The 15,694-nt window shown below is 41.1% G+C and overlaps 1 protein-coding gene across 6 annotated transcripts in view; it reads right to left on the bottom strand.

Annotated features, from left to right (window-relative positions):
• Positions 1–15,694, bottom strand: part of LOC110523188 (3',5'-cyclic-AMP phosphodiesterase 4D) — a 365,644-nt gene that overhangs the window by 270,559 nt on the left and 79,391 nt on the right. The window contains exon 1 of one of the 6 annotated variants that reach the window (XM_036976775.2): positions 14,773–15,132. The exons of 4 other annotated variants lie outside the window; for them this stretch is intronic. In XM_036976775.2, coding sequence (XP_036832670.1) covers positions 14,773–14,864 — 92 coding nt within the window. In that variant the 5' untranslated portion in view covers positions 14,865–15,132. Of the gene's footprint in view, positions 1–14,772; positions 15,133–15,694 lie in introns of those variants that run through there. One more of the 6 variants, XM_036976778.2, reaches the window with a different exon arrangement.

Here is a 15,694-nt window from a genome sequence, read left to right as displayed (position 1 = left end):
CTAAACGCTAACACCTTGCTGCTGTCTATCTCAATATGATAGGGATACCCGGAGCTAAACGCTAACACCTTGCTGCTGTCTATCTCAATATGATAGGGATACCCGGAGCTAAACGCTAACACCTTGCTGCTGTCTATCTCAATATGATAGGGATACCCGGAGCTAAACGCTAACACCTTGCTGCTGTATTTCCAGTAATATCTCTAGCAGATGGAAGGATGCAGATGATCTCTACACAAGTGTGACATGAAGGGGGAACTCACTGCATTGGTCTCCAGCTCCTCTCCCTGTGACTGAGTGCTCTCGTCTCTCCTGTCTGAGAGAGCTGTCACTGACCCCCTCAACATAAAAAAAACAGCACACAGCACCGAGTCATTACACACCCATATTAAGACAGATTTCATAGACAAATGGTAGTGCCTAGGAGTCGGTCACGATACCATGGCACGCTCAATACTTTTCTTTAGGGCGCAATCTTAGGCAGATTCCCCTGGAGGCAAACCTAAGTGTAACGTTACGTCAGGATGATTGATATTTTCTTTAGACTGATCAATATGAATTGAATGCACACTAAAGCTCAAAGACAAGCCGCCAAATAATCGGTAGAGAAAGAACTGAATTGTGTTGAGACTGATTACTTTTTAAACAAATCCAATTAGGATTTTCTAAATAATCAAGTGTGGCCTCATTGTTAATACAATTGACCAATGACAGGAAAAAATAATATTAATTCGGCCTGTGGAAGCAGACTCAGTGCAGTGCTGGTGACTACAGCAAATACACTGATGTTTACCCCATTACTGTTCTTGAGGCAAATACCAATTTCAGTTAATGACAATGGGGACTATGGAGGCAGGCTAGTGTTTGGGGACAAGGGGACGCCTGTCCCATAACAATCCAGATAAATGTTTTCCCTTCTGGTCGTTGCAGGCTAATCAACACAAATGACTCTAGTCTGCATTCAAATGTGGTGAAGGGGGCTACACTCCCCTTTTTCAAGTGGCTCTACCGCAGTACTTTACCCATCAGCGTCTAAATATTTACATTTTGTCTCACCTTTTGACATAACAGAAAAAACTAAACACCATCCGTTAGTTGTTGATTAGCGGTATAATTGGCCTACATTGAATCAAACGTCAGATTGATTCCATGTTTAATTCTAAAAGTCATCACAGTACAGAAGGACAATGGGGTGGATGGTGCTTGAGTTGGCCCACTAATCAACTGAGTCTTATGGTGCACTAAAACTGAATGTCAAATTAAAAGGTGCAATATGCAGAAATCGCTCCTCCATTGCTTGGATACTAAAATTCTAATAGTTTGCCTAATTTCAATGTGACAAAACAAGAACTGTAGAGAAACATTGTACCATCTAAACCATCTGTGAAATATATTTTCAATAAACAAAAATATTGTATCCTGAACAAAAATATAAACGCAACATGTAAATTGTTGGTCCCATGTTTCATGAGCTGAATTAAAAGATCCCAGAAATTTTCCAAACGCCCAAAAATGATGATTTCTCTCAAAACTTGTACACAAACTTCTTCACATCCCTGTTAGTGAGCCTTTCTCCTTTACCAAGATAATCCATCCACCTGACAGGTGTAGCATATCAAGAAGCCAATTAAACAGCATGATCATTACACAGGTGCACCTTGTGCTGGAGACAATAAAAGGCCACTCTAAAATGTGCAGTTTTGTCACCCAACACAATGCCACAGATGTCTCCAGTTTTGAGGGAGTGTGCCATTGGCATGCTGACTGCAGGAATGTCCACCAGAGCGGTTGCCAGAAAATGTCATGTTCATTTCTCTACCATAGACTGCCTCCAATGTTGTTTTAGGGAATTTGGCAGTATGTCCAACTGGCCTCACAGCCGCAGACCATGTGTAACCGACGTGTATGACAGCGTGTTCCAGAAACGTAATCGCGCATAGATCAGATCTACCGCTTCTTAGACTTGCTTTCAATGACAGCTCTATAACTCACATTTCTATGTGAATTTGGACAGGTTGCCCAAAAAGTCACATATTACAGCTTTAAGGGATTCCTATAACGGTTGATTATGTGCAACCACATTCATCACAGAGAGGCTGAGGTAAGACACCAAATAGAGGAAACAAAAGAGTCCCTTCATTGTTTTTAGCGCTACATCAATCTCACTAAAGACTTCGCATGCTAATGACCTGCCAGTTGTGTATTGATTTCACAGGCCAGAAGTCTAACTGAGTACAGAAAAAACCTCCTAATGCAATGCAAAAAGAAAACAAAGTTCCTCTAAGGTTGTTTTTAAGACATTTCATACCTCACAAGTTCCAACAATACTTTGGTTAAATTCTTATGTGCACTTGAAAAAAAAAACTCAGCAATAGCCAGTTGTACATCAGAACCAAACCAAAAGAAACCGCAATAACCACCCGAGTGACAAGGGCCTTTCTCAGACGTAGTTTATTATCAAACAGAAATGGAGGCACACTTAAATCGCACCTACTAGTATTTTGAGAAAAGCAGCAGAGGCCTTGAAGCTCCATTTCATAGGCACCATATGCCTATGAAGTGTGCCTCCATTATATCAAATACTAAGTGGTTCCATCACTTACTGCATAGCGTGCATTCCACAAATTGAGAGCATTTATTGAGGAGTTTTATTCTGTGTTTCCTTTGATTACTTGACTGGTGCTATCAACAGCACTGACTCCCCCTATACGTGAAACAGAATGGAGTAACCCATAAAGTTGACATGTACTGTATTCCGACAGGTTTGCATTTTGATTGGATGGCCCACAGAATCCCCAGAAAGTAGGCATAATTTCCCGCTGGGATATGTTCTGATTACTAACCTCCCTTATTGCCAACCTTGAAAAAATCTACAGAATTTCAGTGCACAATTTCCCTTGCAAAAGACTGAATAGCATGTACGGATTAGTCATATATTGAAACCCAGTAGCCTGCGGGCCAATGATCCATGGAACACATAAGCTCTTATTTGGCACAATTCCAAAAGATGCCAATGAACCTAAATTCATTTCCTAGAGGTTAAGAGAACCGAGTATTCAACATAAATGGATTTCCTAGAGGTTAATAGAATTGAATATATCCAAAAACGCAGTCATTTGAAAGACCTGAATTGATTCTTACTGTGCAGTTGCATGACTGGGCCGTCAGGTTTGAGTTTATCAACACTGACATGACATTGATGATGCACTTCCTTTTCACTATTAGATAATGTGCAGTTTTTCATAACATTCTACTCAGACTCATGATTATATTGTAGAATATCAATTTCAGTCAAGCCCAGTTGGATACACTTCAATATTTACAAAGCTCCCATGTAACTGCACCACACTCCCCACGTCTTCCTTTAGCTACTTCCACAATCCCATTGTTTAAACATATCGCTTACTAATTTGGCTTTGGCTCCCAGGGGCGATTTGAATTCTGACTCTGCTGGTGGCAAAGCTGATAACATTAACAGAAGATGATCAGCCCGGAGGTCGACCCACACTATGAATCAATCAGATCTCATTTGCTATCAATTCCATCCTCATTTCCCTGCAAAATAGAATTCATATTAAGAAGGGAGGCAAAACTGAGCTCCACATAATCTCAACAAACTGCCTGAATTCCTGTACAAAAACTAGCAGTTAATCCCACTGGGCACAAAAATGGTTAAATCAACGTTGTTTCAATGTAATTTGTCAACGTATTGTGAGGTGGAATCTATGTAGAAAATACATTGGATTTTTTTTAAATTAATCAACAAACCTTGAATAAAATAAACTCAGCAAAAAAAGAAACGCCCCCTCACTGTCAACTGTGTTTATTTAAACTCAGCAATAGCCAGTTGTACATCAGAACAGACAACAGTCAGTATCTGGTGTGGCCACCAGCTATATTAAGTACTGTAGTGCATCTCCTCCTCTTGGACTACGCCAGATTTGCCAGTTATTGCAGTGAGATGTTAACCCACTCTTCCACCAAGGCACCTGCAAGTTCCCGGACATTTCTGGGGGGAATGGCCCTAGCCCTCACCCTCCGATCTAACAGGTCCCAGACGTGCTCAATGGGATTGAGATCCGGGCTGTGGCCATGGCAGAACACTGACATTCCTGTCTTGCAGGAAATCACGCATAGAACGAGCAGTATGGCTGGCGGCATTGTCATGCTGGAGGGTCATGTCAGGAGTAGCCTGCAGGAAGGGTACCACATGAGGGAGGAGGATGCCTTCCCTGTAAATGCTGTGACACACCGCCCCAGACCATGACAGACCCTCCACCTCCAAATCGATCCCGCTCTAGAGTACAGGCCTCGGTGTAACGCTCATTCCTTCGACGATAAACGTGACTCCGAACATCAGCCCTGGTGAGACAAAACCGCGACTCGTCAGTGAAGAGCACTTTTTGCCAGTCCTGTCTGGTCCAGCGACGGTGGGTTTGTGCCCATAGGCGACGTTGTTGCCGGTGATGTCTGATGAGGACCTTCTTTACAACAGGCCTACAAGCCCTCAGTCCAGCCTCTCTCAGCCTATTACAGACAGTCTGAGCACTGATGGAGGGATTGTGCGTTCCTGGCGTGACTCGGGCAGTTGCTGTTGCCATCCTGTACCTTACCCGCAGGTGGGATGTTCGGATGTACCGATCCTGTGCAGGTGTTGTTGCACATGGTCTGCCACTGCGAGGACGGTCAGCTGTCTGTCCTGTCTCCTTGTAGCGCTGTCTTAGGCGTCTCACAGTACGGACATTGCAATTTATTGCCCTGGCCACATCTGCAGTCCTCATGCCTCCTTGCAGCATGCAGAAGGCACGTTCACGCAGATGAGCAGGGACCAAGGGCATCTTTCTTTTGGTATTTTCAGAGTCAGTAGAAAGGCCTCTTTAGTGTCTTACTTTTTCATAACTATGGCCTTAATTGCCTACCATCTGTAAGTTGTTAGTGTCTTAACGACCGTTTCACAGGTGCATGTTCATTAATTGTTTATGGTTCATTGAACAAGCATGGGAAACAGTGTTTAAACCCTTTACAATTAAGATCTGTGAAGTTATTTAGATTTTTCCAAATTATCTTTGAAATACATGATCCTGAAAAAGGGACGTTTGTTTTTTTGCTGAGTTTATGTGTAATTTGTACCTTTGAAACAACTTCAGATCTTAAACGTAATATCCACTATAAGAAAAAAACTATAGGCTGGGCAGCACCTCCTACTGGAGGGTTGATCTATCTACAGCTATCCAGGCTGTATCACATTCAGCTGTGATTGGGAGTCCCATAGGGCAGCACACAATTGGCCCAGCATCGTCCGGGTTTGGCCGGGGTAGGCCGTCATTGTAAATAAGAATTTGTTTTTAACCGATTGCCTAGTTAAATGAAAGGCTCAATACATTTTTTTCTGAAAAATAAAAATCCTTTCTGTCTCCCATCTAGGATTTTAAGTCCAGCTATGATATTTGTCACTGACTATTACCAATGTGCTATCATGACAATGATTGTTGAGAAATCTACACTTAATAGATTCCCTGTTGCTATCAAATTCATTCCAAAGTGTAGGTTCAACAGAGCAAATACTTGATCAATCATATACACTACATGGTCAAAACTGCTCGTTGAACATCTCATTACAAAATCATGGGCATTAATATGAAGTTGATCCCCCCTTTGATGCTATAAAAACCTCCACTTTTCTGGGAAGGCTTTCCACTAGATGTTGGAACATTGCTGCGGGGACTTGCTTCCATTCAGCCACAAGAGCATTAGTGAGGTCGGGCACTTATGTTGGGTGATTAGGCCTGGCTTGCAGTCAGCATTCCAATTCATCCCAAAGGTGTTCGATGAGGTTGAGGTCAGGGCTCTGTGCAAGCCAGTCAAGTTCTTCCACACCATTCTCGATAAACCATTTCTGTATGGGCCTCAGTTTGTGCACGGGGGCATTATGCTGAAACAGGAAAGGGCCTTCACCAAACAGTTGCCACAAAGTTGGAAGCACAGAATCGTCTAGAATGTCATGGTATGCTGTAGCGTTGTTTCCCCCCACTGGAACTAAGGGGCCAAGCCCGGACCATGAAAACAGCCACAGACCATTATTTCTTCTCACCTATACTTTACAGTTGGCACTATAAATTGGGGCAGGTAGTGTTCTCCTGGCATCCGCCAAACCCAGATTTGTCCGTCAGACTGCCAGATGGTGAAGCATGATTCATCACTTCAAAGAACGCATTTCCACTGCTCCAGAGTCCAATGGCAGCGAGCTTTACACCACTCTAGCTGACGCTTGGCATTGCGCATGGTGATCTTAGTATTGTGTGCGGCTGCTCGGCCAATGAAACCCAGTTCTTGTAATGATGTTGCTTCCAGAGGCAGTTTGGAACTCGGTAGTGAGGGTGGCAACCGAGGACAGATGATTTTTACGCACTATGCGCTTCCGCACTCTTTGAGCTTGTGTGGCCGACCATTTCACGGCTGAGCCGTTGTTGCTCCTAGACATTTCCACATCACAATAACAGCACTTACACGGCAGAAATTTGACGAACTGACTTGTTGGAAAGATGCCATCCTATGATGGTGCCACGTTGAAAGTCACTGAGCTCTTCAGTAAGGCCATTCTACTGCCAATGTTTGTCTATGGAGATTGCATGGCTGTGCTCAATTTTTTTTACACCTGTCAGCAACGAATGTGGCCAAAATACCCGAATCCACTAATTTGAAGGGATGTCCACATACACTACGTATGTAAAAGTATCATCAACGGCGCCATTTAAGCCTATATACAATATACAATGCATTCAGAAAGTATTCATTCCCCTTGACTTATTCCACATTCCACCCATCTACACACAATACTCCATAATGACAAAGTGAAAACTCCAGGTATGCTATCCTGTGCCTTTTTCTCAGGAGTGGCTTCCGTCTGGCCACTCTCCCATAAAGCCCAGATTGGTGAAATGCTGTAGAGACTTGTCCTTCTGGCAGGTTCTCCCATATTAGCCAAGGAACTCTGTAGTTCTGTCAGAGTGATCATTGGGTTCTTGGTCACCTCCCTGACCAAGGTCCATCTTGTCCGGTTTCTCAGTTTGGTCTGACGGCCAGCTCTAGGCAGAGTCTGGGTAGTTCCATATTTGTCAAATTTCCCAATGATGGAGACCCCTGTCCTCTAGGAAATGTTCAACACTGTTTTATACCCTTCCCCAGATATATGCCTTATCACAGTTTTATCTCAGAGATCTACAGACAGTCCTTTGGACTTCATAGGATAGTTTCTGCTCTGACATACACTGTCAACTGTGGGACCTTATATGGACAGGCGTGTTTCTTCTAAATCATGTCCACAGTTGAATTGGCCACAGCTGGACTCCAATCAAGTGTAGCAACAGCTCAAGTATGATCAAAGAAAATTGGATGCACCTGAGCTCAATTTGGAGTGTCATAGCAAAGTTGTGTGGATACTTACAGTATACAGTAAATTACAGTAAATGAGTATATATTTCAAAAAACATGTTTTCACTTTGTCATTATGGGGTGTGTAGATGGGTGAGAAAGAAAAATAGATTTAATCAATGTTGAATTCAGGCTGTAACACAACAAAATGTGGAATAAGTCAACGGGTATGAATACTTTCCGAAGGCAATGTAGCATTTGGGAAGTCATCAACCACTAGCCTATTGTTTAAATTCAGTCCAGGATTCAATTACTAATAAAAGTTTACATTTAAAGTGGCACTACACATGCCGATTGGCACGTGTGTTTTTCTGTTGCGCACTAGAAAAACGAGATTTCAGTCTTGGAGGTTTGTTTCCTGACCGATTCTGTGTTTGGATAATGATGTTTGTCCCCCATGAGACACTGTAGAAAGGAATCTTATTTCACTTCCTCAAAATCCCCAGAATCTAAGATAAATCAAGAAATGTGTCATTAATTTTGACATGTTTGACAAGGATGTTATAGTTGCACAATTTCACATCCAAGGTGTTTGGGGCAGTATTTTAAGTAAAACATGTGCAACTGTAAACAGTCGGACCTGCTGGGCAGGTTTGTCTCACTGTCTATGTCCCCCATACTCAACTGGCAGACCGCAGACCAGATTTTTACCCAGTTCGGTGTCTAAACATTTTTTTACTCGGTCGATCCCTGGTATCTGGTAAACACACATAAGACATGTAAGAACGTGTAGAAATTAGCTTTAAAACTGAAGAAGAAAAAACATCTCTGCACCATGCAAAATGTGTAGAATTGTGGGAAATGTTGCTTTAAAACTGCAACATTTTCTCTCTGCCAACCAGAAGGGTGTGAACATTTTGGGGTCGCATGGGTTGCGAGGTGGGGGTTTGTTACTACTATAAATTACATTATCCATCCGGACCTTTGCCACCGAGACCATTTGTGTGACCGGACCTTCTCAAATAGTACTTGAGTACCCCTGGTCTATGCTATTGGATAGACAGCAAACACTGCAGCTGTTCACCCGATATTAGTGGCAAATGGACATCATCAAATCAAAACCCAACCTTGACACACAGGCTGTTTTCAAAGGGATTCATTGCTTTTTAAAGGCAGTCGCTCTTTAATAAAAAAATATATTGGTTTCCCATCTCCCTCTCAACCAGAAATAACAGAATAGGATTCAATCAAATCCAACTGTATTTAAAGTTAATTTAAGAAGTTTGATTTAGTCCTATTCTATACTTTGATTTTTGTTTGAAATGGAGAAGTAAATTCAACATATACATTTTTTAATTTCTAGACAAACTGGAGTTAAAGCCAGACTCTGTGGCACAGACACAGCTATCTAATCAGAAGATACATAGATATTTGGTTACATTAACAACCAAACACAATTCGGGTGATGTGTGCGACTTGTATGCTCTAGTCGGCTGGCCCTCGCTACATATTCGTCGCCAGACCCACTGGCTCCAGGTCATCTACAAGTCCATGCTAGGTAAAGCTCCGCCTTATCTCAGTTCACTGGTTACGATGGCAACACCCATCCGTAGCACGCGCTCCAGCAGGTGTATCTCACTGATCATCCCTAAAGCCAACACCTCATTTGGCCGCCTTTCGTTCCAGTTCTCTGCTGCCTGTGACTGGAACGAACTGCAAAAATCGCTGAAGTTGGAGACTTTTATCTCCCTCACCAACTTCAAACATCTGCTATCTGAGCAGCTAACCGATCGCTGCAGCTGTACATAGTCTATTGGTAAATAGCCCACCCATTTTCACCTACCTCATCCCCATACTGTTTTTATTTATTTATTTTTATTTTTCTGCTCTTTTGCACACCAATATCTCTACCTGTACATAACCATCTGATCATTTATCACTCCAGTGTTAATCTGCATAATTGTAATTATTTGCCTACCTCATGCCTTTTGCACACAATGTGTATATATAGACTCCCCTTTTTTTCTACTGTGTTATTGACTTGTTAATTGTTTACTCCATGTGTAACTCTGTGTTGTCTGTTCACACTGCTATGCCTTATCTTGGCCAGGTCGCAGTTGCAAATGAGAACTTGTTCTCAACTAGCCTACCTGGTTAAATAAAGGTGAAATAAAAAAAAAATTTAAAAAAAAAAATATCACTTTTGCAATACGGTAAATAGCCTATTAACTTGTTAACAAGTTAACAATTATGTTGGATTCATATCTCAACCGAAAAAACATGTTCAAGAATAGGATTAAGCCAGTGGCTCAGATGGAACTATCCAAGCAGTCGATACATCTCCTTTAAATGTTGATATTTGGTTGCGTTGTCAACCAAACACAATTCAATATTACTTTTGTAAGACAGTAAAGAGCCTAATGTTAAGGCTATCTTACAAACTAATGTAACAGTATTTATTCAACCTTAAAATGAGTAACACAACCATGGCCACATTTTGAGGTTACTGTAACAATACATGTCTTATGTAATCATAGAAAGCGCTCATGTTCAGGGTCGCAGGTCTGTGGAAATCTTCACAATTGCTAAAATAATCTGCACAGAATCTCTAACGGCATTAATCACTTGCACCATGTACTTTAATGTAATCTCAACTATCTACAGTCCTAGTCATCTAGTTATGCTATTAGATCAAGCACAGCGATAACACATTAAACTGTCATGTAAATGAACTAAACATCTGACATTATATTCCCATTTGAACTTTGGTGTGCTTTTAAATGGTTGAAAGCACAGTGATAATGCATTTAGGTGACAACTAAACCAAAAATCAGACATTGATTTTCCATTGGAATTTGTTTTTGCTTTTAGATGTGATAACACGTTGGGAATTCAACAAACTTTTGGCTGTCTTTTTGAGTGGGTGAAAATAGGTTGTAATCTCATTGATCAACATATCAACCAAATATTACCAAATTCTCCACGATGAAATAATGTGCTGTGCAAAGTGGGTTGGCACCTGCAGAAACATTTCACATCTTAAATCATGAGACGGGTCACTAAAGCTGTGGTTAGATTCAGCACAGGCCGGTTATCCGTCTTCCTATTCTATTTAACATTGTAACGGTATTAGACTTGGCACCAATTAAAGAGTGCCCTCAATGTTTATTCAGCACCAGGTCTGTCAGTGTCACTGGCTCCCATGTACAACCAAGGCAGACCTATCCCCAGGAGCTACTGTGTCTAGTCTGTATCCCAAATGGCACCATATTCCCTATTTAGTGTGCTACTTTTGACCAGCGTCTGGAGGATCTGATCAAAAGTAGTGCACTAGATAAAAAGTTGCGATTTGGGACACATCCCTTAAAGCTGCAATATGTAACTTTTTAGACGCCCCGACCAAATTCACATAGAAATGTGTGTTATATAGCTGTCATTCTCATTTCAAGGAGGTCTAAGAAGCGATAGATCTGTTATGTGTGCACTATTTCTATGCTTCCCGTTCTTAAGTATTTTCCTTTGGGTTTTGTACACCAGCTTCAAACAGCTGAAAATACTATGTTTTTGGTTATGAAATATATATTTCACAGCAGTTTAGATGGTACAATGTTTCTTTCTTGTTTTGTCACAAACTAAAATTAGGCAAACTATTACAATTTTAGCAACCGGTAAATGGCGATTTCTGCATAGTGCATCTTTAACTGGCGCAGACTCTGCTGTTACTGTTGAACAATATGATATCAGATGCCACTGATGAAGCCGTGCCCTCCTCTCAGACTGGCTTTGGATAATGGCTGAGTTTTCACATCTCCTGAATGCATATATATTTTTTATAGGTATTAGATTGGACACAGTTTTATTAAGTTAATTTCACAGGTAGAAAGTAGGCTTATACAACATAGCATACGTAAATCTAACGGGTAGAGCTAAGCCTGGTGTAAGCCTGACAAAACCCCAAAGTTGTTAAAACATTGTTACGTTATAACTCTGGGAGGATCTCTAAACAGTGTGTGTGTGTGTGTGTGTGTAACCTTTCTGAAGTGTGTTTATTCCCATGAAAATTCACAGATATTGTGCAAGGTTTTGGTGAGCAATCTTCCAAAGATCCAAAACCCGATTCCAAGATGGCCACTCGGCAACAACGAACAATCAAATGACTTGCAACAGTGACGTCCGATCTACATTCCATTTCAATGATGTTTCCTATTAGGCAAGCACTCTATGAGATTATTCCGGACATTTTCCATGAGTGGTCCGCCCTTTAATAGATGTTGGCCACTTCTGGTGTAGTATGAATGGACATATTGATCCAAAAGTCGGGAGGGAGGAAACAAGCTATCCTCTTGAGAAGACAGACGGATGTCTGGGCCTTTATGTCACATTAACCATATCAGTTAATGATCTAGGCCTCTATGTGGGCGATATTAGAGAGGGAGAGAGATACACTCCCATTTTAAACCACAAGGAAAGTGGTGTAATTCATTCAGAGGGCAACTCAAGGAGGAAAAACAGCCACAGTGATTTATGATCTGCAACCTGGGAGCATGTATGTGTTGTGTCCGTCCCCCCCCCCCCCACAGAAAATGGTCCCTTCAGTGATAATTATGGGTAATCATCAAATATGTACCCTATCATCATATAAATCAATTGTAACATTCTCTGTATTAATATATACAGTACCAGTTAAAAGTTTGGACACACCTACTCATTCCAGGGTTTTTCTTTATTTTTACTATTTTCTACATTATAGAATAATAGTGAAAACAACAAAACTATGAAATAACACATATGAAATCATGTAGTAACCATAAAAAGTGTTAAACAAATCAAAATAAATAGTATATTTCAGATTCTTCAAAGTAGCCACACTTTGCCGTGATGACAGTTTTGCACACTCTTGATATTTTCTCAACTAGCTTCATGAGGTAGCCACCTGGAATGCATTTCAATTAACAAGTGTGCCTTGTTAAAAGTTAATTCGAGCCCAGGCTCTGTCACAGCCGGCCACGACCGGGAGGTCCATGGGGCGACTCACAATTGGCCTAGCGTCGTCCGGGTTTGGCCGGTAGGGATATCCTTGTCTCATCGAGCACTAGCGACTCCTGCGGCGGGCCGGGCGCAGTCATTCTAACCAGGTCGCCAGGTGCACGGTGTTTCCTCCGACACATTGGTGCGGCTGGCTTCCGGGTTGGATGCGCGCTGTGTTGTGGTTGGGATGTGTCCATCAATACTTTAAGACATGAAGGAACCATTCAAGAACTCCTAAAGTTTCTTCAAATGTAGTTGCAAAAACCATTAAGCACTATGATGAAACTGGCTCTCATGAGGACCACCACAGGAAAGGAAGACAGTTCATTAGAGTTACCAACCTCAGAAATTGCAGCCCAAATAAATGCTTCACAGGGTTCAAGTAACAGACACATCTATCTGTTCAGAGGAGATTGCGTGAACCCTTCAAAATGCTGCAAAGAAAGGATTAAGAAGAGACTTACTTAGGCCAAGAAACACAAGCAATGGACGTTAGCCCATTGCCCTTTGGTCTGATGAGTCAAAATGTGAGTTTTTTGGCTCCAACCTCCGTGTTTTTATGAGATGCAGAGTAGGTGAACGGATGATCTCCGCATGTGTGGTTCCCACCGTGAAGCAGCATGGAGGAGGAGGTGTGATGGTGACACTGTCAGTGATGTATTTACAATTCAAGGCACACTTAACCAGCATGGCTACCACGGAATTCTGCAGCGATACGCCATCCCATCTGGTTTGCACTTAGTGGGACTATCATTTGTTTTTTAACAGGACAATGACCTAACCCACCTCCAGGCTGTGTAAGGGCTATTTGATCAAGAAGGAGAGTGATGGAGTGATGCATTAGATGACCTGGCCTCCAAAATCACCCGACCTCAACCCATTCAAGATGGTTTGGGATGAGTTGGACGGCAGAGTGAAGGAAAAGCAGCCAACAAGTGCTCAGCATATGTGGGAACTCCTTCAAGACTGTTGGAAAAGCATTCCAGGTGAAGCTGGTTGAGAGAATGCCAAGAGTGTGCAAAGGCAAAGGTTGTCTACTTTGAAGAACCTAAAATATAAGATATATTTTGATTTGTTTAACACACCACGTGATTTCATATGTGTTATTTTGTAGTTTTGATGTCTTCGCTATTATTCTACAACAGAGAATAATAAAAAAAGAAATAAAGAAAAACCCTGGAATGAGTAGGTCTGTCTAAACATTTAACTGGTACTGTACATGTGTATATCTGTTGAGTTCAGAATCATTATAATCAATCTGTATAATCAGAAATATTTTAATAAGGCTGATTAGTGAAAATGTCATCATGTTCTTCTCATGAGTCCCTGCAATCCTCCAACCTAGCTGATTTACACAACACCTGACATGAACTATTACTGTAGGGCTCCACCTATCAACTTAACTGAGGTCATCAAGCAGAGGAACTAATTCACCTTCAGTATGAAGCAAATATGGGTACAACTATATGCAAATAAATGGGCAATACTAATTAAATCAAGATAAATTCAGTTAAATCAAAAGGTAGACTGAAATACACCTGCCATACTGAACACAGACCAGACTACAACTTTAGGCTATAGCTATCTGATGAGTACTAGGTATTTACGAAGAACAATATATAGCCTATGTATTTTAAAAATGTCAAGTACAATTAATGAATTAATATGGTACAACATTTATGTTCATCATGCCAAACTTTGACATTTATGGTAATGTATACCTGTACAACAATATTCAATTGGAGATTATTGGCACTGTATAAAATAAATACAAATACTGAGACATATTGTATACTCAAATTTTTTTGACAATGAGATTATTTAATGCTAATACAATTGCTCAGTGAAATAGATTTTGATTAACAAGTAATATTTTGTTTATTTTAGATTGTTTTAATTACTTGCTAATGAGCAATTGTATTAGCATAAAATAATATCATTGTAAAACAAATTGCATACACTATCGCTCATCTTTTTTGCCCATCTTTTTCAAGGGTGCCACTAATTTTAGACTTGACTGTATAAAGGGCAGGTGCTCATATTAAAAATAGGAATGAAGCAAGAATCAAATACGATAATAGCCCTGCACAATATAATTTAGTCACTAAACAGGGAAAGGATAAATGTGTTTTTTTCCCATTATTTTTCTCCAAAACCTTTCCAACTAACAGTCTAGTCGCCTACCTGAAACAATGGAAGTCAGCAAAGTTCTAAAAAAGACTAGCTTTATTTTCTATCCTAACATTTATTCATCTAATATCTGGAAAAGGTTGCATTGGTTTGATAGTTATTACATATACGGATCTCGCACATCCGCACACACCGTAAAAAAAACTATTGTTCTGAAGCACAGTAGTAACTCTGCGCACTTACCGTCTAAACCCCACAAACGAAGATGGCCAAGACATCCTAGATTTTTTCAAGCACGGTCTGTGCCCGGTGTCCACAGCGTAGGTCCTATCCATCTTTAAAGATGTCAGGTTATTTTCGCTGCCTGTGTCGGAATATCCTCTCCTTTTTTCGTGAAGCGCGTCTCAGCTCTCCGCAGCAGAGAGAGTGTGTGAGTGAGTGAGCGTTGAGAGTGGAGCGGCGGGTGGAACTGTACTAGTAATATTGCTGCTGCCCCCTCTTCTGTTTGAGCACACTCTCATCTCCACGGATGCTGCCTGGCTGCCAAGGATGCTTTTGCGGTCACAGCGATGCTGGCAGCATCCATCTACGCTTGCCAAGAGTGGGACTAGCAGAGCAACTCAGAGATGATAAGAACAGGGGTATCCAAACTTTAGCTTTCTCGGGGCTCCACACCATTCCAAATCTAATGGCACAACCTTCCAATCGTTCAATTTCTATTTTTACATCAACAAATAACCTTAAATTCATTGCATTTTCATCTGGCAACCAATAAATACATTTACTCAAAATTGTATTTTTCCAAATCATCTTTCTCAAACACGTTTGTATATTGTCCCAAACAATAACCTGTAATAATAATACTTCACTGTTGCTCTATTTCACTACATATGTCCACTGATGTTATTAACCAATCATGTCTTACAAATGTAGAATTTCCTCGCTTACATGCAAACACAGGCGTTTTTGCATCTCACCGGTAGAAACAGGTCAACTACATTTTCTGGTTGTAAGAAAACCACAATATCCAGAATTCCTAGCGATTTCAGGACATAGTACCACCACGTGGATCTGTATCCAACTAATGTGAGGAATATCAATATGTCTGTGTTTGTAGCCAGCACCTTCAGCCAGAACACTGAGTTTCTAAACAGAGACATAACAT

This window comes from Oncorhynchus mykiss, chromosome 5, assembly GCF_057628025.1.
Source record: "Oncorhynchus mykiss isolate SJ-2025 chromosome 5, ASM5762802v1, whole genome shotgun sequence".
Lineage (NCBI taxonomy): Eukaryota > Metazoa > Chordata > Actinopteri > Salmoniformes > Salmonidae > Oncorhynchus > Oncorhynchus mykiss.
The sequence above is the reverse complement of the archived record's forward strand: the minus strand, read 5'-3'. Positions and strand labels throughout refer to the sequence as shown.